Source organism: Centroberyx gerrardi, chromosome 6 (genome assembly GCF_048128805.1).
Source record: "Centroberyx gerrardi isolate f3 chromosome 6, fCenGer3.hap1.cur.20231027, whole genome shotgun sequence".
NCBI lineage: Eukaryota > Metazoa > Chordata > Actinopteri > Beryciformes > Berycidae > Centroberyx > Centroberyx gerrardi.
The window spans coordinates 1,979,197-2,004,879 of NC_136002.1; the positions used below are offsets into that span (position 1 = coordinate 1,979,197).

General features: G+C 39.8%; 1 protein-coding gene across 1 annotated transcript in view; it reads right to left on the bottom strand.

Annotated features, from left to right (window-relative positions):
• nlk2 (nemo-like kinase, type 2) overlaps window positions 1–25,683 on the bottom strand; it is a 69,084-nt gene that overhangs the window by 12,108 nt on the left and 31,293 nt on the right. Inside the window, exons 5-8 of the mRNA XM_071901315.2 lie at window positions 24,261–24,346; window positions 14,748–14,957; window positions 12,356–12,457; window positions 11,083–11,169 (exon numbers count right to left, since the gene is read on the bottom strand). Coding sequence (XP_071757416.1) covers window positions 11,083–11,169; window positions 12,356–12,457; window positions 14,748–14,957; window positions 24,261–24,346 — 485 coding nt within the window. The remainder of the gene's footprint in view (window positions 1–11,082; window positions 11,170–12,355; window positions 12,458–14,747; window positions 14,958–24,260; window positions 24,347–25,683) is intronic.

Below are 25,683 nucleotides of genomic sequence, written 5' to 3' on the forward strand. Positions count from 1 at the left end.
ACATCAGATCAAGGAAATAAAGATGGAATTTCATGGGGTCTTTAACCAACGTGTAACCTCACAAGGATAAGAAGATGAGTGTGGCAAGCGTCGAGAGGCGGAAAGAGCCAGGAGCAGCCCATTGGGACGATGAAGTGCACCTGCACCTAATATAGCTATAGCTTTGTGTTTAAGTAGGGGCAGGAGATGTGCCTGGGAATGAACTGTATGCTAGGAATGCCAGGACAGTGGTGTAAATGCTGAAAAGGCTAGTCATTTGAACAGACTGTTGGCCTTAATCCCTGAAAGGGAGATCATTGCTTCTGGCACTGCTGGTGTGTAATTACATTATATTGACTGTGCATCTGTGCAAAAATAAATCCCCGGCTGAACCAGCAGCTCATCTCACATGTCCTTCCTTCCGTTAAGACACAGAACGTTGTTACAATGAACCACCTTAGCACTTACGATAGCAATGACCCTCACTGTGTGCGCTCTCAACCAGATTGCAACTACAGCCTCTCCAGAGAGGAGACACAGTAGGTCTAGCACCTCTTAAAAAGACTGCAGATAACTCCTGGCCCTGCTCTCACTGGACTAGCATTAGAGAGATACTTCAAAGAGAGTGATACGTGGATCAAACATGCAAATGCTAATATACAGTGCCTCAATGCTGTATCATTCAAGGCTATTTACTGGGGTTGTTTGGTTTGTTTAGTCTACATATCACTCTTAGTTTGAAATTTGAGTGCGTGCTACAGGCAGTGTTGGCACACACCACATGGACACATAGAACAGGGTTTGTTCAGTATGGTAAATGGTGGACTTGGGATGCGACAATATATCAAAATTCTATATATCGCAATACAAAAATGTGACAATTGTAGTTTATATTCGAGCAAGCCAATGCCATTGCTAGAAAGATTTGTAGCTCAAGCGCATTTTATAGTCAAACATAATGTAAACGTAATGTAAAGGGCGAATGCAAACAATGCGGCGGCGCTTACAATTAAGTTGTTATACTTCTGCGTCGATGTGCACGTAGCATGTTGTTGAAATGCTGTACACAGGGTGGCAGTGTTTAAAAAAAAAAATATCGCACCAAACGAGAAAAATAGAAGAGAGCAACAGGAAGCAGATGTGGCAACAATCATCAGTAAAAACAAACATGGACGCAGACTATAGCAATGCAGCTGGAGGAATGGGATGTGTTGGAGCAGCTGGAGCTTGAAGAGTTGGATGCCGTCATGATCGGCCCTATGATCAACCAATCAGAGAGCTCGACTCCGCGTAGACTCGACGCAAAGTTGAGATTCTTGGGCAGGTACGCAACACCTACGCGGAGACCCTTTTCAACCCCAAATACGCGTCAAATAGCATCAGTTTATGTGCATAGAGGTTTTTTTCATTAAAGTATAAAATGCGCTTCAGGAATAAACATAATTCTGCACAGTCATAATTTGTTGTCGTTGAACTTTTTATTACATCGTATCGTGGTTGAATCGAATCATGAACCCCTATCGTGTATTGAATCGTATCAATTTAATTTGAGATCTTATTAGAGATTAGAGATAAGCATATTGTCCCATCCCTATTGGATATGGACTTTTCAGTTTCTGAGATGTTCAAAGTGGATTTTAAACACACAATGGAGCCTTTACGTGTCTATATTTGAATATCCGTTTTGTACATACTGGAGGAGCGAGCCTCCAGTATCACATCAGGACCCATCTTCAACCAGCTGCCTCTTGCCACATAATACGTGGTCAAGATTTCCCCCAAGGTTTTTAATGGGTCACGTTCGGAGATGCAAGTAAATGCAAATGAATGACAGTGACATGACAATGACAGGCTGTTTGGGCTATAGCTTACCTGGTTGGAAGCTATTCGCAAGAATCCCTGCTCTCATTCCCATCCTGCTGTCGTTACTACAGTGTGGACCGAGTGTGGACTTGTGTCAGACTTGAATCACAAATCTTGAATGACATGAGCCATAAAAAATAATTGTATACACTTCAGACTATTTTTGGTGGATGCAGATCATTTTGCCATGTCTCAGGTGCTGCTCACTGATCTTTAATAAATGGTGAATTAGATTTTTCTATAAATAACTATTTTTATTTTTCACAGTTTACTCAGGATTAGTAAATAATATAAATAATGGTATTTGATGATTCATTAATGTAATAAAATAATGAGTTTATCATTTCTATATGGTATCATAACTGATAAGAGATCACATTAGTTAACCATTCATTAACAGTTTGAAATTATCTTGGTAAAAAAAAAAGAAACACTACATTAAAGCTACACTAAGCGATTTTTTCTGACCACTAGAGGGTGACAGCAACCGCAACACATTTTGTAAACACACACAGCAAAGCTGGGCTACAGGAGCCCTTAAGGACAAACCGTGCATAAAGGCTAATAGCTAAAATAAACGTACCTACGGAGAGATATCGCCGGGTTACCAGTCTCGCTTTGCCAGATTTTTCTCCCGCTGAAGGTTACATGTCCCACAATGACAAGTGAAGAGGTAGGTACAAGTTTATTACTTGAAAACGTTTACTCACTCGCTTCATCGATTCGCCATAACTCAGGCTGAGCCAAGCTTTAGGAAAGAGGTGAAAACAACACAGCTGCTCCACGTGTGTGGCTATTTGTTTATATCATTACGTCTCACGGAAATCTCCACGTAGCACACGTTAGTTTCAGGATTGTTTACAGGGTCTGAAATCGCTTATTGCAGGTTTAAGTATTGGTTAGTGATAAACAAATTACTTTTAAAACATTAAACATTTTTGGTTGCTATTATAAAGTTGCAACTGACTCTAGTTATTATAGAGTAATTTTGCACCCAGTTTCTCTCCGCCTACTGCATGATTTTGGAAATTGTAAGGGGTGTAACGATTCACCAAATTGGATCGATGCACCAGACTTAACGTCTAAGATACGGCTCCATCAATTCAAACAGCTTGAATAAGTGCTTTGTAATGCATCAAACATTTTTAAGGTTGCTATAGTAAAGTTGCAAGCAACTAATGTTTACTGTAGTTAACATCAGGAGATCAGAGACTAACTTACTGCTCAGTTGATATTAGATGACATAAAACCGAGGAACAGGAGATCCCATTCAATTCCAGGTATTGTTAGGACATGTATAAATCATGTGGAGGTAGAAGGGAACTGTCTACTGGGCTAGATTAAGAGCTGCTTCTTACCAATACCTGTCATCTACAACTGCTTGTAGGACATATTTCGGTTGATAAAATCCCTATATCTATCCGAAGATGGCAGGACAGGTATGTGCGTTCCATCTGCAGCCAATCTGAGGGATGCGATGCACATTTTCCAAGTGCTTGCAATTACACACGCCTCAGCCAATGTGCGTACTTTGTTTAAATCTTGCACAACCAGCACCGGCTGTTAGAAACGCATCTATGCTTTTGTGCCGCCAAACTGGTTGGCTATAACTAACTTGTTTATACAGTGAAAATCATCAGAAGTGTAGGGGGGGAAATCACATTTGAACAATTCTTTCTGGATAATTGAAATAAGTACTTGTCAGTTGTCAGTGTATGCAATCATGTAAAAACGGCTTAGATCAGCCAATAGCAGATTGCAATTACAACAGCATGCTTTTTTTAACCAATAGATGTCAATCAAACCCAAAAAGTAGTCTCTGTCTAGTCCCAGTTGATCTAGTAATAGTTTAGTCAGTAATAGTAGTCAGTCAGTAATAGTATGGTCAGTGCAGATCATATGAAATGTGAAGGCATGTTTTACAGTATGTAGTCGACACAGCTCTTGATGTTACAGCATATAATCGTCTTTCATTTAAAAATCATTTAAAAACAACCATCTAAAAATATGTAAAGATCAAAATGTATTATCAAACTAACCTGAGGTAGATATTGCTTTAAATTTTGGCTGGAGGTTTGTGATCATTGCTATAACATTATGTGCTTTATGTGACTTGACTTGCTTCACTGAGACTTGGGCCCTATGACTTGTGACTTACTTGTGACTTGAGCAAGGGTGACTTGGTCCCACCTCAGCTCGATAGTACACAATCTTCCTTCATCATCTTGGTTGCCAGCATCCAAGCCTTGGAAGCCACTTTGCATTCCGTATTAGAGCTGCTCTGCACTATTGGCTGCCTCCCCAGTAACCCTGGCCAGGATCCACTCATCTGTTGGAGGAACAGCCATGGACCTGATTGACGTCAACACTCTGCAAATCCTGCGGCATCTCAGGATCTAGATTATTGCTGGTAATGTTATAAATTTGTTTATACTGCTAAAATGATAGAAGTCTCATAGTCTGTAGGCTTATAATCTCTGGGCAAATGTGCGTCCGCACATGGCAGCTTGGAGCACTGCACAAATGAATGCTGGTCAATGTAGACAAATGAAACACATCCAAACATGGAGTTAATGATCACTTGGGCAGATTTGAAAAATCTAGTTGATCCCTTTGCAGTATATTTTCTGTGGGTGGTCTACCAACAACTATGGGCCCTTGTTGGTCCAAAGAGTGTTAGTCAAGTGATGTGTTTTGTTTGAGACCCACTTCATAGTTTAATAGACTGCAGAAACATTTGCTAACAAAATTAGTTTTTAATCCTATTGTTTGCCATGGCATTGGGTTTTAAATCTCAAGCTAATTTGGATCTCTTTTTCCAGTTCATTTGTATAGCACCCTAATGTATTATGCAATTGACTTATTGCTATTAAGCTGACTGCCTTTAATTTGGGATGAGCACAATCTTATTTATCTAGACAATACAAGGGATGAGAGTAATGCCCACAGATGTGGCTGTAAGTTGTGAGTGAAGCACTTGATACATTCTCTCCACCTCCTGATCAATGCTCAGCCCCGACCCTACTTGCCACACATATCTAAACTACAGTTCTTGTCAATGCGGGCAAAAGACTAGAATGGCCTTTCATTTTCTTAGGATGATTGTATAACATAGCCACCGTTGAGTTATTACTCATGTAGCTCATTCAGTTGCTTTCTGGGGTTTCCATATACAGTGCCTTTCACAAGCATTCAGTCTCCTTGACTTTTGGCACATTTGTTGTGCTAGTAAGTTATTTCAAAGTTCATTTATTTCAAAGTCCATTTACTCAGGATTTTTTTTAGGAGTTTGCAAAGGACTGTTTGCAAAGAAATGTATGTGAAAGTATAAAATTAAAATAACAGATGAATCAACTTTGCTTTGTTTGGGCTAAGCTGTGACACTAGCAAAGGTTTGCTGAACATTTTTTATCATCTGTTATTCTGTCATATTTAGATTGTATTGAGTAGTTCTTTCCTTTCAAACTTAAAAAAAAAAAAAAGTTTTCTTGCTAACAAAGCCAAGACCAGGTCCCTTTCCTATCTTCAAGAGTGCAGGTATCCAAGATACCTGCACTCTGAGCAGCTGCTCACTCCCTACCTGAATGGGACAGGCCACCTTTTTTCAAGAGAGAATGATGGTCTCAGATTTGGAGGTGGTGATCCTCACCCTGTCTACATCACACTCGGAATCAAACTGCTCTAATGCATGTCGGAGATCACAGTCCAGTGAGGCCCAAAGAATGACATCATCTGCAAACAGCAGAGATGGCACCCTAATGCTAGTCAACTGGATACTCTCGAGCACAGGGTCCAATGCTAAACTTGAACATGCTTGACTTAAAGCCAAGAATGTGAACGCAACTCTCACTCAGAGGCTGTGATTGACTAAAGCCTTTCATGGGTGCAAAAACCTTTAGCATGTGTAAAACCGATGACATAACACCTGATTGGTCAAGCAAATTGTCTGCAAAGGTTTTTGTTCCCACTAAAGATTTTAGTTCCTACTTCCTACAGGATACCATGGGAACACAGAGACAGGCCTTTTCTACATCCAAAAAACACATGCAGACAGGATTAGCAATTAGGATTAGCTTCCCTGTCACCCCTCAATTATCTGTAAGAGTGTAAAAAGCTAGTCTACTGCTCTGCGACCAAGACGGAATCCGCATTATTCTTCCTGAATCTGAAGCTCCTTTCCATACCTTGGTTTAGGCTTTCCCTGGGAGGCTGCACAGTGTCATAGTTGGAATACACCCTATGGTCCCTTTTTTAAATATAGGGACCACACCCCTTTCTGCCGGTCCAAAGGCACTGCTCCCGAAACCCATGCAATATTGAAAAGATGTGTCAATCACAACACCGCATTGATATCCAGAGCCTTCAGCAGCGGGTTCTTGGTTTGCCACCAGGGTTTCCCATACATAGACAACTTTGTGGCGACCCGCCACAATATCAGCACTGACCACCACAAATTATTCTTTTTTTTTCTCACTATTTAATTGTAGAGCTGCGTGTAGCGCATTGATTCGCTCAGCCCCTAATTGCTCCGTGCGCTCTCTCTCTCGCTCCCTTTCTCTGTCTCTCGCTCGCTCACTCTCTCTCTGTCGTGCTTTCTCTCTTGCTGTCTCTTCGCTCTCTCACCGGACCCGTCTGTGCACCTCCCATTGCACACGCGGGCGTGAGGGATATTTTTTTTCCATGCCAAGAAGACGGCCGACTGAATTCCCGAAAAGAAGAACTAACAGTTATTAACGCTATTCGGAATACAGCTGGGTTTGGTCCTGGGCCGGATTCAAACCTATGACATCGCGGTTACATGGTACGTGCCTTAGACCACTGAGTCACCAGGACGCCCCCAGGACAGACGTTTTAAACAGGGTTAATTACAAATAATGAATTACAACTCCACCCTCCTCTGGGAAACAAGAGTGAGATTGTGATCATACCAACCACAGAACGTGATTGTACCAACTACCAGAACATATGATTTTTATGACTACGTTGTTCATTGCTTGAACATGCAATTTTATGGGTATAAGGAGATGGATATTGACATCTGAAAGCCATTAGTTACTCGTGCTTGCAAAGCCTAGAATAACAAAATTAACCAAGGGCAAACCGCAGTCTTCACTGATATTTATAGTTAGCTATTTCTTCATATGTTTTAACTGGTATGAAGACACAGTTAATCTCTAATCCTGTGGGATGACAGGTTGCCAAAACTGTCCAATACACAAGCTACTTGTGATTCCATGTAACGTTTGTTTACAAGTGCTAGTTTGCTTGTAATTGGGAAGTGTGAACCTAAACAAACCAAATACCAAGATGCAACAAAGTAATTTGTTAACTTTTAAACTATGGCCTTCAACTAAGTCTCCATGTGTTCGAACATAGTGTTTGTTGAGGACAATCCATGGCTAACACAGAGGTCCAATAATATAGCACCGCTTAGGTTCAGATTTGAAACGTTAAACTGATACAGATGCAAAAGGAAGTGTCAATGCTCATATTTATACTACTGCTCTTACATGACCTGGCTGGCATTCCCACGCAGAAAAAGACAAACCCCTGTACATCACAGATGTAAGTCTATGAAAAGTAAGTCTATGAAAAGAGTGTAATGTAGCCTAACTTCATCTTTGGCACCAACACTGTGGTCTTCCACTGAGCTGCACCCTGCACATTCCTTCGGTACTGGCAAGCTACATCAGTTTAGTAGGAGGCAAACTGGGTTTTTATTTACACAAACATGTATTTTTGTAATATTTCCCTTGTATCAAGACACAGCAAGCTTGAGCAATTTGCCATATTTTAATTTGAAGGCACATAGCACACACAGCTGTAGCACAATGAACGCTGGTTGTATTCATGTAGAACAATATGTATAGTCTTATATAAATAAGTCCCATTGCACTGTATCTGAGATCATGTTGTCAGATTCCTATTGCAATTGCCTATCGCTGCCCCAAGATGTCAGGCAGATGAGGTTTTATCTTGTTTTTGCTCGCTTTCAGCCAAAGTTCCCCATGTACTGTAAATACTTTTTATTACCCATAGAGCCACCAAATCAAATTTAGAAAAAAGTTATACAATAGAGAGAGCAAAGTTGCTTATGTTACTTCAAAGAAACAAATGTCCTATGTAGAGTTTTGCTCGTGATTGGCTAGAGCATCCTTGGTGCATACAGTTTAACAGTGGTTCTTTTTGGAATTGTATTTCATTCGTATCATGTGAGTGAGGGTTAAGCATCTAGGTATGATGCAATTTACCATACTTGATATATGTTAACTATGACAACAGTTATGATTGGTTGCAATATAACCCTGTGATTAATAGGTTATATATTGCCAAGGGATGGCTTCAGTGATTTTGACCATAATCTATAGGTTAAAGAAATACTACATTATTTACTACTTCTAAATTTGTGACTGTATCCTATGCACTTTGTACTGCAGTTATGAAATTTCTTAATTTACTCTGATTTGCTTTGGCACAGTTGATCTTACCATGAATTATATTTTCATTATATATTTTTGCCGATGTTAATGTTGTCAGTGTTATTAAGACACAGGTAAAAAGTTTCTTTTTATTTTGCACAGTTGCCACTTGCTATTCCTGCAATGTTTTTAACAGCGTGAATTGAACTTTATTTATCCATGAAATATATAACTTGATTTGTTTGTTTATAAACAATTACCTTTCTGTTCTCTCAGTATTTCATGACAATTTGTCTTTTACCTTGTTTTTTATATTGTTGTGGAATACAGGAGCTGGAGACACACACCCAAAAACTTTAGGCAAGGTGCAGACTTTCTGAAGAAGGTGTCAGATGAAAAAATGGAAAAAAAGTAGCACACTCTATCATGCTCCCATATTTTAATAACGTAGTGCTGATTTTGGACAGGTAATCCATGGATTATGATTTTTTTTTTTGTAGAAAGATGACGGCACAAATTAAAGTATATATGCTTAAGAAACTTGGCTTGAATGTTCATAATCTCAAAGGACACCTGAGTCTGCGTATGATGACCTACTTCTGCTCCCACAGCTCAAATCAAATGATAAATTGAGGCTCCTGTCTTAGTCATGGAATCAGTGTCTCTAAACCCTTTCCTTACAATGGCTACCTATGGTATAATTAGCTGTACAAAGTAAACAGATGGGTCACAATATTAGGTCAGGCGTTAAAGGATAATTCTGGTTATTTTCAACCTGGGCCTTATTTTCCTTGTTTTTGCCATCATGACAATTGATTGTGTTCAAAATTTCATCACTTACTTCACTTCAGCAGATATTTCACGCTTTTCACAGGGACTGCATTAGTGTAAATATAATAGATCATTTTGAAATTTAATACCTTGGACTGCCAACTTGGTGGATTCCCTGCTATGTTTTCTGCGTGTGTTAACACACTTCCTAAATTCGTGTGACCAGGTGGGAGATAACGGAGCTACTTGTAATTACCACTGGGAGGTTGATGTGAATGTTTTTTCCCAGTCAGCAGATTATTTACAGAACATCCGATATGCACTGAACGCAGCATCAGAGTACTTAAGCGGTCTAGCTAATGCTAGCTAAAATAACACAACTAATACTACAGTATATTGCCTGAAACTTGCAGGCAGGTCCCATTGCCGTGTGGTTGTTACTGTGTTGAAAGGACATGTTTTACTCGCTTTTTGTGGTCAACTGTTGGAGATTGTGTTTGCACTGTGGGTGTTTGTTGGACAGCAGTGCTCCCCTGTAAGTACGTCAAGCTCTACAGTGAAGTGGTGAAAACTGGAACACAATCGCCATGATGGCAAAAACTAGGAAAATAAGGCCCAGGTTTAAAATAACTAGAATTAATATTAATAAGGTGGTGTTGATCACTTCTGATGGGACTGCAAATTACAGACGTATAACTCTTCAAATTTCCTTAACTCTAGCCTCTCTCAGGAGCCCAGACTTCTACCTATTCAGTTAAGGTCATGACTCATTCCTGTTGACATAAGCCAATTTAATGCTCTCTCCTAATGGCTAAAAAATTTGTTTCTGTTTGTTTACTCTCAACACTTGGTTATGTCACTAGGTGTATTGAACTTGGGAAATATTAACTTGCATTTTGACAGTAAGTGTTATTGTGTTTAAACACAGAGGACATGTGGGGTTAACCACCTAGCCACCAGTTGAACTTTTAGGATGATGGCAGCACATCATAGGTTGCATCAGTCATAGGTTATCCAACATACCTCCATATTTCACAGTTCTTTCCAACAAAGCTTCTTACATTTTACAGTTTCCCCAGTTCATCCATTGTCCCGGCCTAGCTTGAGATGTATTTGCCCTATCTATTTCCTCTAAGGCGGCATTCACATGGGACATTTGGCATCCGTCACATTCATGGACCTACCTGGGTTGCGTTGCTGTGAGCATGTCTCGAAACCTTTTGAAGCAGTCTGCACGAATTTTATTGGCTGATTAAGTTATTTAGCGGATGTTTACCTGTGCTCCGTAAAAGTTCAACTAGTTTCAACTGTTTTGATGGACTGGGTTGTGATATTTTCATACACTGTGCTCCGTCAATCCATGTCATCCATCAATCCATAGGTCTCAATTAAGTACATGGGATACTGTCCATTTTGTGACGTATCACAAATGCTCATGTGAACGCCGCCTAAGAGTACTGCTTTGTTCCATACAGGTTTGGTTGTACCAGGACCAAAGCCTCCACAATCTTGTTGCACTTGCCCTCCAATATCTCTATGTCTGGTTGTGTATTTTACCTATTTTAAATGTTTTTTGCCATTTTTGCTTTATTTGACAGCTTACAGTGTAGAGAGACGGGAAAGATAGGGGAGGGGGGGGGGGGTAACATGCAACAAAGATCCCAGGCTGGATTCAAACCCAGGATGTTGTGGGTACATGGTATGCACCTTAGCCAATGGAGCCCCCTGGATGCCTCCACTGTGTGTTTTCAGTGACGGAAAATTGCTATAAATTGCTTTGGTCCAAAGTTCTAGTCAAAATATGACCAATTCTGTCTGAAGCGCAAGTGTATATACTATGCCCAACCAATCTACCCCAATATGGCTTTTTGCTTGTTATGGATCTTCAAATGCTATGATGCATGTAGAAGCTAGCCAGTCATGACAGAGACCATACCATGTACACATCCTCAGTATTATACATTAATGACACTAACTGTGTTTCGCTCATTAAGAAAAGTTTAACTAGCTTAGGTTAATGCAAAAGTAAATCAATGACAGCACCACTCACCGGATCAAATACCAGCATCCTGCAAAGGAGGTGGACAGCTTCATGGGTGGCTTGGCTTGACAGCGTATACAGAACAGGAAGGGATGGCTGCAGACAAAGGAAACAATAGACCATTGGCTATCACTATCTTCTTCTGTCTTTTATCATTTTCGTCTTCTGATGTATCTGACATGCGTGGAGGAAGTCATTAATTAATTTTAACATGTGTACTGTTAAACTCCTCAAGAAATCTTGCCACTGAGCTTTTTTTTAAGGGAAAGTTAGTAGTCCCCTCACCTTTAGTATTTTTATTTAGACAGTTGGAAAGCAGAGAGGGACACAGACAAGGGTCACAGCTGGCTACAGAGATGGCATCACTTGACTATCCCAGAGCATGCCACGGGATTTTTTAAATAACATCTTTTAATTTATTGTGTTCCTTGTTCAAACTGTGACTACACCTTTGACATATTTTCCCCTTTGGTCTGAGCCTAACAACACTGCTAGTGAAGTGTCCCTTTTGACCTATAATTTTATACTATTTTTTACTATATCTTACATGCTCTGCTTCAAAATCCTTTTATTCCAATCTGAGTGCAAACAAAGCACATTTATTCCCAAACAAAGGATTTGTTAAAGTCCCCTTGAAATAAACTTTAGCATTACTTTTACTTCCTGGAAAACAGAGTATCTTTAATGGTGACATCATCAAACCATCTCAAATTGTTGAACAATCCGATCCCTCCACCCCCTCCCATCGACTAAAACTGCCTTTCTCTCCATGACTGATATTCCATGATTTAGACTTTTGAATGCATTGTGTCCTGCCCCAACATCCTGTTTCAACAGGAAATGTATAAAATCAAGGAAGATGCCATTTCACGGGGTCTTTAAGATATTTTAACCAATGGGATCATTCATCAGGGCCAAAACTGGCTGTGGCTTTTGAAGCCAGTGCAGAAGTCAGTATGGACACAGTCCCTCTGTTGCCCTCTATTGGCAGGTTGAAACTCCACCCACCTCAATATAAATCATTGAAGCCAAATTATAGTTGCAAATTTAATTTCTTCTTATGTCTCCCCTTATGGTGATTTTTTATAAAACAATTGTGTCGCTACTAATAACTAAAATACGTATGAAGTTTTAAGAAGAATTACATTTCAAACATTAAGTTTGAACTTGAAAAGATTTTCATTAAAAGCTGGTAGCCAAGTGTTTTTTGGGTTCCAAAGAACCCCAAAAAATATATATATTAAATGTACTCCTTGGTCATTGGACAGCTGGGCATGCTTACCTGCTTGTGAGGTCCTCTGAGGATGTGCGCACGGGCGCCTTCACATGCCGTCCTCATCGCCTCCAGAGAAGGAGTCCCCAACAGGTCAGTGATCAAATCCAGCTAAAATCCAATAAGGCAAAAGCATATATGTACACACACACTCAAAGAACAACAAGATACATCAATTTCAAAATGGCATCTCTTTGAAGAAGTCTTAGGGGTTTCTGAAAGTGAAAGACGATATACATTCTGTCAATGCATGTGAACCTTGCTTTTATTTCATTATTTTGTATCTCTTCTTAATATTACATGGGGGTAATAAACAGTCTCTCACACACACAAGCACAAACCACTTAGCTGATTTTAAGATCTTACTGATAACTTTTAAGGCCTTCCGTGGTCTAGCTCCTAGCTACTTTACCTTAGCTCACCTGTTTTTACTCTTATTCTTAATGATTATGTCTGTGCTGCTATGTGATTTGCTCTTGTCTATGCTTTTTAAGCTATATTTTTTTACTGGTTTACATTATCGGACTTGTATGTCTTCTATGACTTCTATATTATTTCCTCAGTTTAATTTCTTTTGCCCTGTAAAGCGCTTTGTAACTATGTTTCGAAAAGTGCTATATAAATAAGATTATTATTGTCAACTTTGATAAAAACAGTCCACTGCTTGAGCTAATTGTCAGCATTCTAATGGATCTCTGCACCTATGTAATGTGATGTAATGTGTAAAGTTGATACCCAAAACATTTTTTATTGTTGTCTGGTGTTCATTGTTCTAGCGAATGCTAAAGTTTTAACAAAATGCAGCTTCAGTAAATAGTCCACTTATGCAGTCAAGAAGGTGAATTTGTCTTCAATATATAGGCCTGTATCAATGTCAAGGTCAATGTTGATGGCAATTTTTTTGGGGCGGTCAATATCCATCCCTATTGGAAGGAAAGTCATTATTAGGGCAAGGATTTTGCAATCACTAGCCTAAATTTTGTGAATGTCATCTAATCACTATTACAAAAGAAAAATGTTTCATCTGTGTGTGTGCACGTGTGTGGTTTGGGTTGTGTTTGTTGGCGGTCAGCCCCTCACATTAAAGGATAATTATGGTTATTTTAAACCTGGTCCTTATTTTCCTACTTTGCAATAATGACGATTGATTGTGCTCAAAATTTTGTCACTTACTTCACTGTAGAGCTTTACGTACCTTCAGTCCGATTATCCATTGCTTGAAACTTGAGTATAGTGCAGTATTAGATATGTTATTTTAACTAGCGTGAGCTTATGGCAAGTAGACTGTTCAAGTACCCTGATGCCGTATTCATTTCACAGTAAATGAATCAACCGCTCTTACGAAAAGTAAGAAATATCTACTGCTGTTTGCTTATGGTTGATTTTAAATTCATAAATATAAATTTTCGATGTGGGTGATCCAATGATCCAAAGCAACAAAATCAATAATAAAGGAAGTGTGTGAGCAATGCTAAAAAGTATCAAATGGACTATTATAATTATGGATTCACCCCGACCGCCGCCACAGCCGCCACAGATCCTCCATGTGAACGCGATAACTTGAACAGTTTTTATAAGAATCTTTTCAAATTTGTTATGGACACTGATGACCCCTAGAGGAAGAACTCTATTGATTTTGATGTGTTTATGATTATTATTACTATTATTAATTAACTGATTAAATTCATGTCCATGCTATTTGGACCCATATCTCACCAATGGTGCATTATATTGTATTGACATTTGTCAAGAGACTTGTTCAGGCAATTATGGAGATTTGTATGAAGTTTGCACTTTCTGTGATTATTATTAATAAAATAGTGAATTAGTTAAATTCATTATTGAGTGTTAAAAAAATAGTTACGGTACATACCCTTTATTATTAGGGAGACAATCCCTAGAGGATTATATCCATTCATTTTGGAGAGTTTAGGAGTAATAATAATATAATTAACTGGTTAACTTTATTAATTTGGGATATAAAAATAGTTACGGCATGCAAGCTTTATTATTATGAAGATTAGCCCAGAAGGAAAAATTTTATTATTTGGCGAAATAAAAATGGTTGGGAAATACAACCAATATGATTGGGAAGATCATTGAGTCTCATTGTGTGATTATTGAATGGCTTTTTATTACATTTGACTTAATGGGGCCTTCGAGGATTGGGGAATTTCGGGGATATACCCTTGCTGTCTGCCCCCGACATCATCCTAGTTGCATTTTGGATTCAACTGTTGGAGATTGCATTGTGTATTGGAGTGTGTATTGGAGAGGAGTGTTTCCTGCAAACTCGAGGTATGTAAAGCCCTACAGTGAAGCAAGTGACAAAATTTTGAACACAATCAATTGTGAATCAATGAATGTGCAGCATTTGATAGGGGGAGAGAATATCACTTACCTGCTGAATCGGACTTTGGGCTTGGAAGAGGATGCGTCGTCCCAGCAGTTCGGCGAAGATGCAGCCCACAGACCAGATATCAATAGAGTTGGAGTAGTGGCGGCTCCCCATGAGGATTTCTGGGGCACGGTAGTACTGTGTCACCACTTCCTGAGTCATGTGCCGTGACTCATCTGACTCCTCCACCCGCGCCAGGCCAAAATCACAGATCTGGAGGACAGTAATTGAGAGGTTACTACAATTGTTGTAAGCTTTATCTCAAGTTTTATCTCTCAGATTGATGCAGAGAAACTAAGGCTGTGATCAGGTAGGACGCGTTTTCCTCCAGCTCAAATGCAAAGCACTGCTGTGAACATTGCTTGTATGCTGTTACCTGATTAGACTACTGTAATGCTCTCTTCTCTGGTCTTCCTAAAACAGAAAAAAATGGTTGCCTGCAACTTATTCAAACTGCAGCAGCACAGGTTTTAACAAAGTTAAAGAAAAAATACCATATTACATCAATTTTAAATTCACTACATTCGCTCCCAATCAGCTCCAGAAATGTTTCCAGACTATGTATGGACTACATATTCATCTGATATGTACGGAAGAGGATTAGGGCCACGTGAAAAATGATAAACCTAGGTTTTCATTCCAAACCACACTTCATTAACAACTAATTGGCAGCGTGTCTAAATGCAATATGTTATAGCATCTGTCATGTCTTTCAGGCAAATTTTTTGTCATAGGGCACAGTGCTGGGAAATGCTGATAGTATGGGTTGCTGAGAAGTATTGTCAGCCTCACAGAGTTGTTGACTGGTTCAGCTACCAGCACTTGTTTGGGACTGCAACTGTTTACATTCCACATGCTCTAAAGCAAGGGTGTCAAACATACCACCCGTAGGATAATTTTACAATGTAATGGAAATTTAAATGAATGGCCCTTTAAATGGGCCTTATTTTCCTATAGTTTTGTCATCATGCCATTTGATTCTTATCAAAATTTCATCAATTACTTCACCTCTACCTCTGAGAGCTGCTCTCCAATACAGTCCAAAGGGGCCAAGGGAAACTCAAAGAGTCAAACCCAAAAAGCGATTAAAGCATGCCCTGTTGAGTTTTCCATAACAAATGTAGATGTAGTAAACGTAGCTGTCGTAAATTCTCAAACTGTGCCGGCTGCTAACTATTTAGCCATCTAACATTCAGTCTGATGGCTTTTTCTGGGTGAAAAAAAGTTTAAGAACATTCATTTTTCAAGTTCTCGTGCACACTTCTTGCAGTGTCAATGCAATTTCTGTGAGGGAAACTTTGTTGTAATGTTAGCTCGTTAGCTCACAGTTTTGTTTTCAAATCGTGCTGAATAAGAGTATCGTGTGATTGAGCATGTTTGATGAGAGGGGGTGCTGGTTTGATTAAACTTAACTGAACGCATGACAAGTTAAGTCTGCATCACATTTTTCTGTTTACTACAGATCTGTGTGTGGGTGTTAATCAGAGAGCGAGAGAAAGAGAGAGAGAGAGAGCGAGAGAGTGTGTTTATAGCCCACATTGGTACCCAAGGAACATAATGTTTAACACCATTATCAGACACATCATCACAAAATATACAACAACTTACAAGAACAACTGCGAACAGAGAAGACAAATGAATTGTAGGCAAGGCTGAGGAAAAAGCAGTGTAGCTACACTATTGCTAATAAAATTGCGTCGGCATCAAAGCCATGCTCTGAAGGGGAGTTTGTTTTGCTAACATTAACCTGAGGACAAATGAAGGAATAAATAAAGTCATCCCAGCCAGTCCCTCTGTACAACAACAGATCAGTATCCAGCTCGAATCAGCTCAGCTCATTCCCGCAAAGTCTGCCAGAAACTTGGGTGTCATGATTGATGACCAACTAACCTTTAAGGAGCATGTGGCTTCTGTTGCTCGGTCATGTCGATTTGCCCTGTACAACATCAGCAAGATTAGACCCTACCTGTCTGAACATGCAGCACAACTCCTAGTACAGGCTCTTGTAATATCACGCCTTGACTACTGCAACTCCTTACTGGCAGGGCTCCCGGCATGTACGCTCAAACCTCTGCAGATGATCCAGAACGCGGCGGCGCATCTGGTCTACAACCAGCCCAAAAGAGCACATGTCACTCCGCTGTTCATATCCCTCCACTGGCTCCCAGTTGCTGCCCGCATCAAGTTCAAGTCCTTGATGCTCGCCTACAAAGCGGCAACCAAAACGGCTCCCACCTACCTGAACTCCCTCATTCAGGTCTACGCTCCCTCCCGCTCACTAAAGGAGCGGCGCCTGGTGCTGCCACCACAACAAGGCCCTAAGTCTCTAGCCAGACTCTTCTGTGGTTCCTCGTGGTGGAATGAGTTACCAAACTCCATTCGATCGGCAGAGTCCCTCTCAATCTTTAAGAAAAGGCTAAAGACCCAGCACTTTAGCGAACACCTTCTCACCTGATGGACTGTGTAATTTATCTACCTCTATGCACTGCCTCGTGGCACCTATGTCCTGTTGAATTTAGCTTTATGGCACTTACTCTCGTTGTTCTCTCCTGACTAGATCCTTGCTTGTGTTGTATTAAAATCTCATGTGTACGTCGCTTTGGATAAAAGCGTCTGCCAAATGGGAAATTGTAATTGTAATTTAACTTGCTCCATGAATTGTCCACTTTCCTATCGTAATAGAAAGAAACACCTTTGTACAGCTCCTCGACTTAACCACCAAACATACAGGTTGTTCTCAGAAAGGAATTCAGAGACTTGATTTGATTAAAGACTGTGCGCTCAAGTATCTTGGAAAGGAAGGTGAGGAGTGAAACCGGCCTGTAATTTTCAACCTGAGATGGGTTGAGTGTAGGTTTCTTTAGCAGCGGGGTAACCCGAGCTTGCTTAAAAGCAGTGGGGAACACACCCGTTGTAAGTGAGGACTTGATGATGTGTGTGACTGCAGGGATAAGTGTGGGCGAAATGGCCTGCAGGAGATTGGAGGGTATGGAGTCCAACGGACAGATAGTGGGACAAGAATAAAGCAGAAGCTTGGATACTTGCTCCTCGGTAAGATGGGAAAATGAGAGGAGTGAGGCCCTGTTAGCTGGCGGCAGCAGACTGAGCTGGTCAGGCTCAGAGAACTGATTACTGATGGCAGAAACCTTACCAGTAAAGAAGGAGGCGAAGATGTCAGCAGTGAGCAAAGTTGAGGGTGGAGGTGGTAGAGGGTTGAGGAGTGTGTTAAAAGCTGAAAATATTTTCAGAGCGTCTTTGGTGCTGCTGATTTTGTCATGAAAATAAGTGTTTTTTAAATGGGAGGAGAATGCTGATAGGAGAGACTGATAGTCACTGAGGTCAGTGGGATCTCTGAATTTGCGCCATTTCCTCTCAGCTCAGCTCTGAGCCCCGCCCGTTGCTCTCTGATGACACCAGCGAGCCATGGACTAGAGGTGGTGTTACGAGCAGGTTTGGATGAGAGTGGGCAAAGATTGTTTAGAGAGGCGGCTAGCGAGGAGCAGAGTGTGTCTGTAGCCTCATTGACGTGGAGTGAGGAGAATTCATTATGAGGAGGCATGGTAGCCGAGACCCCATTGGAAAGCTGAGCCGGTGTGAGGGAACGGAGGTTTTGTCAGAAGGAGACCATTTGGGGCGGAACGTGAGGATGTTCCGGTAAGGAAACCGTGAATTGAATAAAGAAGTGGTCTGACAGATGTAAGGGGGTGACAGTCAGATTTGCTGTGGAGCAGTTCCGAGTCACAATCAGATCGAGTGTATTGCCCGCTTTGTGTGTGGGAGGGGTGGAGACCTGTTGAGGTCAAATGAGGACAGAAGTGAAAGGAAGTCAGCCGCTTGGGGTTTGTCAAGATGGATATTCATGTCCCCCATGACAATCAGTGGGGTGCCATCTTCAGGAATGGCTGAGAATAGCATGTCCAGTTCAACTACAAAGTTCCCCAGTAGCCCTGGTGGGCGATATATGACAATCACAAACATCAGTGTATCAGTGCCCTTGCTCAGTGGACTAGCACAGGTAGACTCGAAGGGCTTTACACAATTAGGTCTTCACACAACAAGGGCTCACATACAAGGGCTGACGCTTACGCTACAGCGCAGCTTAAGTGTTTAAATACCAGGAAATGCCACAGCTGTGCCCAGTCACAGCTCGTTACCACGGCTGAAGTTAAAGGATCCAGAATTGATGCATGACACTGTATTTATGGCAGCTAAGACAGAACATCTAAATAATTTGAATACAGTGATACACAGTTGTAACAAAATTGTCATGCAGTGTTATGACAGCATTGTGGGACTCTGTGAGAAACGCAGCTGCCAAATGGTGATCATGCATATTTCCTCCAGCTGAGCGGCGTGTGTGCCACTCAAAAGGATGCAGACTTTCTTTAACTTACTCATGATAAATATGGCAATCTGGCAGCTAACATAAAAAAAATTGACAATTGACATTTGGGAGTCTCTTGCCATTTTTGTCTGGCCAGTCAAAATCAATTCAAAAGAGTTGTTCAGTCCTGCTTCTACCAATTGAGAAGTACCTCACTATGTAGGTGATATCTATCATTTCTGACTTGGAGAAAGTTATTCATGTTTTTATTTCATTGTTTCCTCCTTCTTTACTAGAAAGCTAGACTTTGAGGAAGGGATCACAAAACTCTCATTTTGTCTACGTTACAGTCACTTCCCACTAAATAGCATATATGTTATGGAGCTTTTAACTTTGAATTTATGGATGAACTGTCTTACATCTTTTGATTGTTACAAGGGCTAGGTGAAATACATAATGCGGTCAAGCATTTGCTGTGATGGCCACTAAACCTGGAAACAACCAGTCTGAGGAAATATAATCAGCAAACAATTCAAGACAAAACTGTCAACACATTTTATAAACCTGCATGTTACTGATAGCTAAATGCAAGTTTAGTAGCACTGGCAGTGGTGGTTTGCACTTACAAATTTAATAGGCAAATTACCCCTTCAATAAAATGATGAGGGATGGATGCAAATTGTGCACAGAGAACGTCGAGTGGTTAAGGTTCCTGCCTCAGGAGCCGTCTGCCCCTATTGCCCCTATTCCTAGAGCCGATAAAAAAAATATTTTCTGGCCTCTGGTGGCTTATTAAATCCAACATCAAACTCTTGTAAATCACTGGTGGGTGGCTTTTTAACATTTGTTCCTAGCCAAAAAAACATCAGAACAAGTTAGAACATTATTCCCCCAGCATGATTTCCTTGGCATATACAGTATATGGTAACAATTACACAAAAACTTAAATCAATGAAAATTGTTCTGAAATAGAGCAATTAAAAGCAAGCACAAGCAGAGGAAAATCCTTCACTAGAGAAAGATTACATGGCCGCTAAAGTGAAGCAGTATGTCCCAAACTGGAGACTGGCTGTATTTGGGGTGCGTTCATTGGGAAAAAAACACATTAGGCGAGGCTTACAATTTACAGTGCCTTCAGAAAGTATTGAAACCCATTGACTATTTTCGCATTTTATCGTGTTGCAGCCTGAATTGAGCCTGAATGAAAAATGGATTGAATTGTGATTTATTTGTCAACAATCTACATAAAGTACCCCATATTGTGTGTATATATGTATGTATACAGTGAAAACATGTTTTGAGCAGTTTTGCAATTTATTGAAAATGAGATACAGAAATATCTCATTTAATTAAGTATTCAACCTCTGACTTTTTCAGAGAGAGAAAGGGGGAGATAAGTAGAAAATTACATTATAACAAGCATATCAAATGCTATGTAGAAACACTTTTGGCAGTGGTTATTATAGCTTCCAGTCCTCTTGGATACATCTGTATCAGCTTGGCACATTTGGATTTTGGGATTTTCTTCCTTGCAGATTCATTCAAGCTCAGTGAAGTCGGATGAGGAGAGTCTATGAACAACTATCTTCTGTAGAAGTCATTCTACAGATTTTCAGTGGGATTCAAGTTTGGACTTCAAAGACTGTCACATTCTTGTTCAGAAATGATTCCAGTCAGATTAACACTGGCCATCTAACTTGTCTGTCACTTCATAGGAACAGCATGGCCAATCAAAAGTCTACCATGCATAGAAGCAGGTCCCTGCCCTTTCCGATTTGACTTCATGTGTTTTGCTTTGTGAAATTACGTTGTTTCGGAATTGTTGGAGCGTTTTGCGATTGGTCATTTTGCTCTTTTAGTGAATTGTTGTAGTGTTTCCTGATTAATTGTTTTGCCTTCTGACTTAACATTGTGTTTTCTGAATTGCTGTGTTGTTCTTGGATTTGTTGTTTTGCTTTGTGATTTTTACTTTTGAAATGTTTGGATTTCTTATTTGTTTTTTTCTTTTCTTATCCATGGTTTTATTTTGCGATTTTGTGTATTGTTTTTTGAAATGTTTTAATTTCTTATTTGTCATTTTTTTTTCTAATTCATGGTTTTGTTTTTTGCGATTTTGTGTTTTGTTTGACATGTTGTTTTGATTTCTTATTTGTTGTTTTGTTTTCTAATTTGTGATTTTGTTTTTCACTAACATAGTATCCGCCCTTGGGCTACGCCACGGTCATTCAGATATAAAAATCTAATTTCTCCACCATTGCATAGGGAATGTTTGTATTCTTTTATGTCTTCCAAAAGTAGTTGGGTTTTAAATGCCTGTGTATTTAGAATTCTAGATATTCACTTAGAAAAATGGTTATTTTTCACAGTTTATTTCAAAAAAAGGCAAAAATTGCTGCCACACAAAGCGAGGCATGGCATTGGTACTCAAGTGTGAATGTGACTTCCTCTCCTCAACAAATGGTAGTCAAGCAACAACAATTGAAAGGCTGCATTCATGCATTGAGGATGAACACCACAGAATCTGTATGAATCCTAATTTCACACACATTATCACTCATATCACTCATGAAGAAGAAGTCTATAAAAAGAGGGGGTAAGAGGGGGTTATAATTCACTAAGAATTTTTAAAATCACTTGAGATGCAGCCTCCAGCATACTGGAGTAGATTATGAGCAGGCCATGCTATTGCCGATGCCACACAATTTTCACAAAATAGACTTTGATAAATGGTGAGACATAAGATGCTGGTGTGGGATGTTTATCTGCACTGACATCTGTGACATTTTACATTTAACGCAATTGAGAATGAGCAACCAGATAAGGATTCAGTGTCTTCCTGAAGACATTTCAACAGGACACATGACTGTTGATTGACACACTGGCTGCTGTGGAGATTGAATTTTTGGTTATGGGCCAGGCTCTCTAGCCACTAGACCATCCTGCTAGCCATCTCCACCTCGCCATAAATTAGTTAGACAAATTAGAGACAAATTTCTGATCCAACACCTGCATTGCCACAAAGAGACAGGAGATGGCATGTGATGGCACAGGTAGGATGGAAGAGAGAGATGTGCTGATACAGATAGACTGCCTCGACAGAGATATCAGGCCTGGCACATAATGCAAACGAAAATCACCAGTTGACTCAATGGTTTACTTGGTCAATGAAACTTGGAAACCAATGGTGTTTACTTTTAAATGTTAGCCATTGGCCATATTATTTGTTAACAGATGTATCTTCCATTTAAGCCCAACAATCTCAGTAAGTAGGCAGTATTACATGACTTCCTTTAACTAAATTAGGTAAAATCCTTGTTATTTGCCCTGAGTACTTAACTCTATAAATGATTTTTTTTTAATCTAATTTAAAAGTCTGATTCATTCTTTGATTCTTATTTAAAGCTTGAGCAACACACTAACAAGCTGGTTCTGCCGCATTTTTTGCAACTTAGAAGCACTGCAAGAGTTAAATTGATCTTGAGTGATATCGAGCAAACTACGTCATCTCACCTCGGCTCCTTCCACAGATGACCAACACATGGCCATCTGTGGAACAACAGACGGCTGGATGCCAAAGATACTTCAGACTATGGCTGTCAACACAATACAACACAACACAGAATCCAAACCTCAACACTCAGTGGCCCAAATTCACTAAAGGTGTGCGCAGGGAAGAGCGTACACTATATGACCAAAATAACCGAATCAGAATACCATGCTCTTCACTAATCGTGTGCAAAGAGTGGAAAGCTGCCTAACAGAGCTGGTCAAAAATTAAAGTCTCTTTGCACCCGTCATGGTCATGCATATGTAAATCCTATTAAAATCTAATTTTGCCCACATAATATTTATTTGTAGGTGAGGCTAATCAAGATCACTCCCAATTCACTAACACTTTGCAAGACCCTGCACTTGCCCAAAGGTGGCTTAAAGACTGTACAATGAGCTTGGCCACTCAGAATGGCTGCCATCATTGTTGCAAGGCTGGTCTTTTTGTCTTTTTACATACTTGGCCAGAAATTACCATCAAACAGACCAGGGAGGTCCAGTACCATGTTGTTCCTAAAGTAGATCAGATCAGAGAACCCTGCAATTATAAAGGCCGATTTAGAGCACAAGGGTGCCAGCCTTGGTGGATTCGTCTTACAGCTGAAGCGCACAATCTGAGCTTGCCATTGATGATGAGGGTCTATTTGCTTGCGCAATGCTTCTTTTGAGGGCTTGTTTGCACCATAACTTGATTGACATACATTTCTTAGTGAATAAGATGAACTCTGCGCTCTTTGCTCATGCAACTGAGGCACAAAAAATTTGCAGATTGCCCTCTTAGTGAATCTGGACTAGAGTTTTATAAAAATCTTCAATATATCATTGCCATCTCATATGACTCCTTTATTGAAATTTGGCCCTATGACCTGTGATGCCCACTATTGCAATTTAGCCCTCTGGCCAGTGGCCTATATCTTTGTGTTTTTCTTTTTACTTTTAATATCTAGGGCTCTATAAAAAGGGCTTTTGAATAGGATCTGCCACAAAATGCACCTTGCACTTTTGACCTGGTCTGAGCACACAACCGCAAATCCTGGTAATCCTTGACACCAAAATTGCACTGCGCCATTTGATCACTACTGACATACCCCCTACTGCGCCTCTCTTCCCACAGGCAAGAAAAAAACCTGTGTGCACTTGATGAAAATGCCACTTCGCCATTCACAGACACAACAATAGAGCCCCTAATTTCTCTGGAATCACAATGTAAACATTGTGATTCAATAAACAACAAATGACAAGATATTTCAGTTTCACAGAATTAGAGAGTACATGAGAAAGAACATGATAAAGACTCAAACAGAGCATGTGAGTAGTAAGTAAGTAAAAGGAGAAGGAAAAAGGTACAGACAACAACGGAATCTTAGTCTATAATCACATTGAATTAGCTGATTGTAAATAATTCCTAAAAATGCAACTGGAAATGCATAAAACAAGTAAAAATGAGCAAACAGCATATTTAAGTTGCCTATTCCACAAACATTGCTGCTTAAGTGCACTGCCTTTATTAAATCATGTTGTACCTCAGCCAGCTACTTGTTAGTAGATGTGGATAGTTTTCACTGTTGTCTGAAATGTTCAATTGATATGAAAATGGTGCAGCCACTTTGCAATAAAACACAGCTCTGCAATGTTACACGCACCTTGAGCACACAGTTGCTGTTGACCAGGAGGTTGCCAGGTTTGATGTCTCGGTGTAGAATGCCAGCTGAGTGAAGGTATTTAAGTCCTTGGTGGTGGTGGTGGTGGTGGTGGTGGTGGTGGGTGAGGGTTGGGGGGGATGGGAGGAAGGGGGCATGACAGGATAGAGAATTACAATACTTCTTACTTCTTAGTACTTTTTGTTAAATTTCATACATACAGAAATCCTACACAACCCTGTTTTCATCTTTATCCTGTTCTAGCTTCTCAGAAATCAGGTCCTGTAATGTGGATTTTGCTTAAGCAGTGTGAAATTGTCATGATATATTTTGCTGTTTCATGACGCACTTGTTTTCATAAATCAGACTCCCCTATAAAAGTTCCTGAATGAGTAATATAGCATTATGACATAATTACAAGAATTCTGGAGCTCAAAATACATACTCTAGGGGCCCTAGCAGTAAATACACAGATTTTAACACCTTCATAATACAGTCAATATTAAATCATAATGTTTTTTCATTTTATGAGGTGATTATAATGCATGTGTGTGTGTACAATGGCTTATAATGCCTTCTGACGGAAACTTCAAACTGCATATATAATTGATGTAAAACAACTGATATCAACACAGAATTTCCATACTGACATTCTCCTGTGAAAGAATGATAAAATGATTCAATTAGCTAGGATACAGTACACAAAAAGTTGACATTTTCAGCTGATATTTCTTTATAATTTTTCTATATAATATATCCATGAAACTATCCGAATTGCATTTATTATTTGCATTTATTTGCATTATCTGCACTATCTCTATTGTCTCTATTGTTGTATATTATGTTCACTACCTTTATTCTATGTTAGTAGCTATTTCCTTTATTTCTTTATTACCTGTACTTGACATACTTTACTTCTTTGGTACTGTCCGTCAATTGCTGCTGTGGCACCTGAATTTCCCCAAGGGGATCAATAAAGTGCTTGTAAGCACATCTCTCTGCATATATCTTTGCACGTCTTCTTTATCTATACTGTAGTTATAATCAATTGGCACATTGGCACATGGCATATCAATTTGGCACATCATGAATGTGAAGGATAGTGAAAAATAAATGTGTAGAGCATAGACTAAAAATTAACCCTTACATGTGTACAATCATACATGTATTATATAAGCTGGCTGGTTCACCCAAAATGCAATCATACCAGTGTGCCTCCAATGCTTTCAGTAGTGTTCATTGCACATGACAGTTGATATTCTGTGACCCCCTTTACACCTGCCATCCAAATTGTGTCCAGATAAGTTTAAAATGGATTATATTTACACTTGGCGTTAAAACGCATCTCATGCCTCTATACTGGGACTTTTCCTCGCAAAACGCAAATTGCATGTTAGTTCCCCTCATACATCCAAGGGATGGCCAA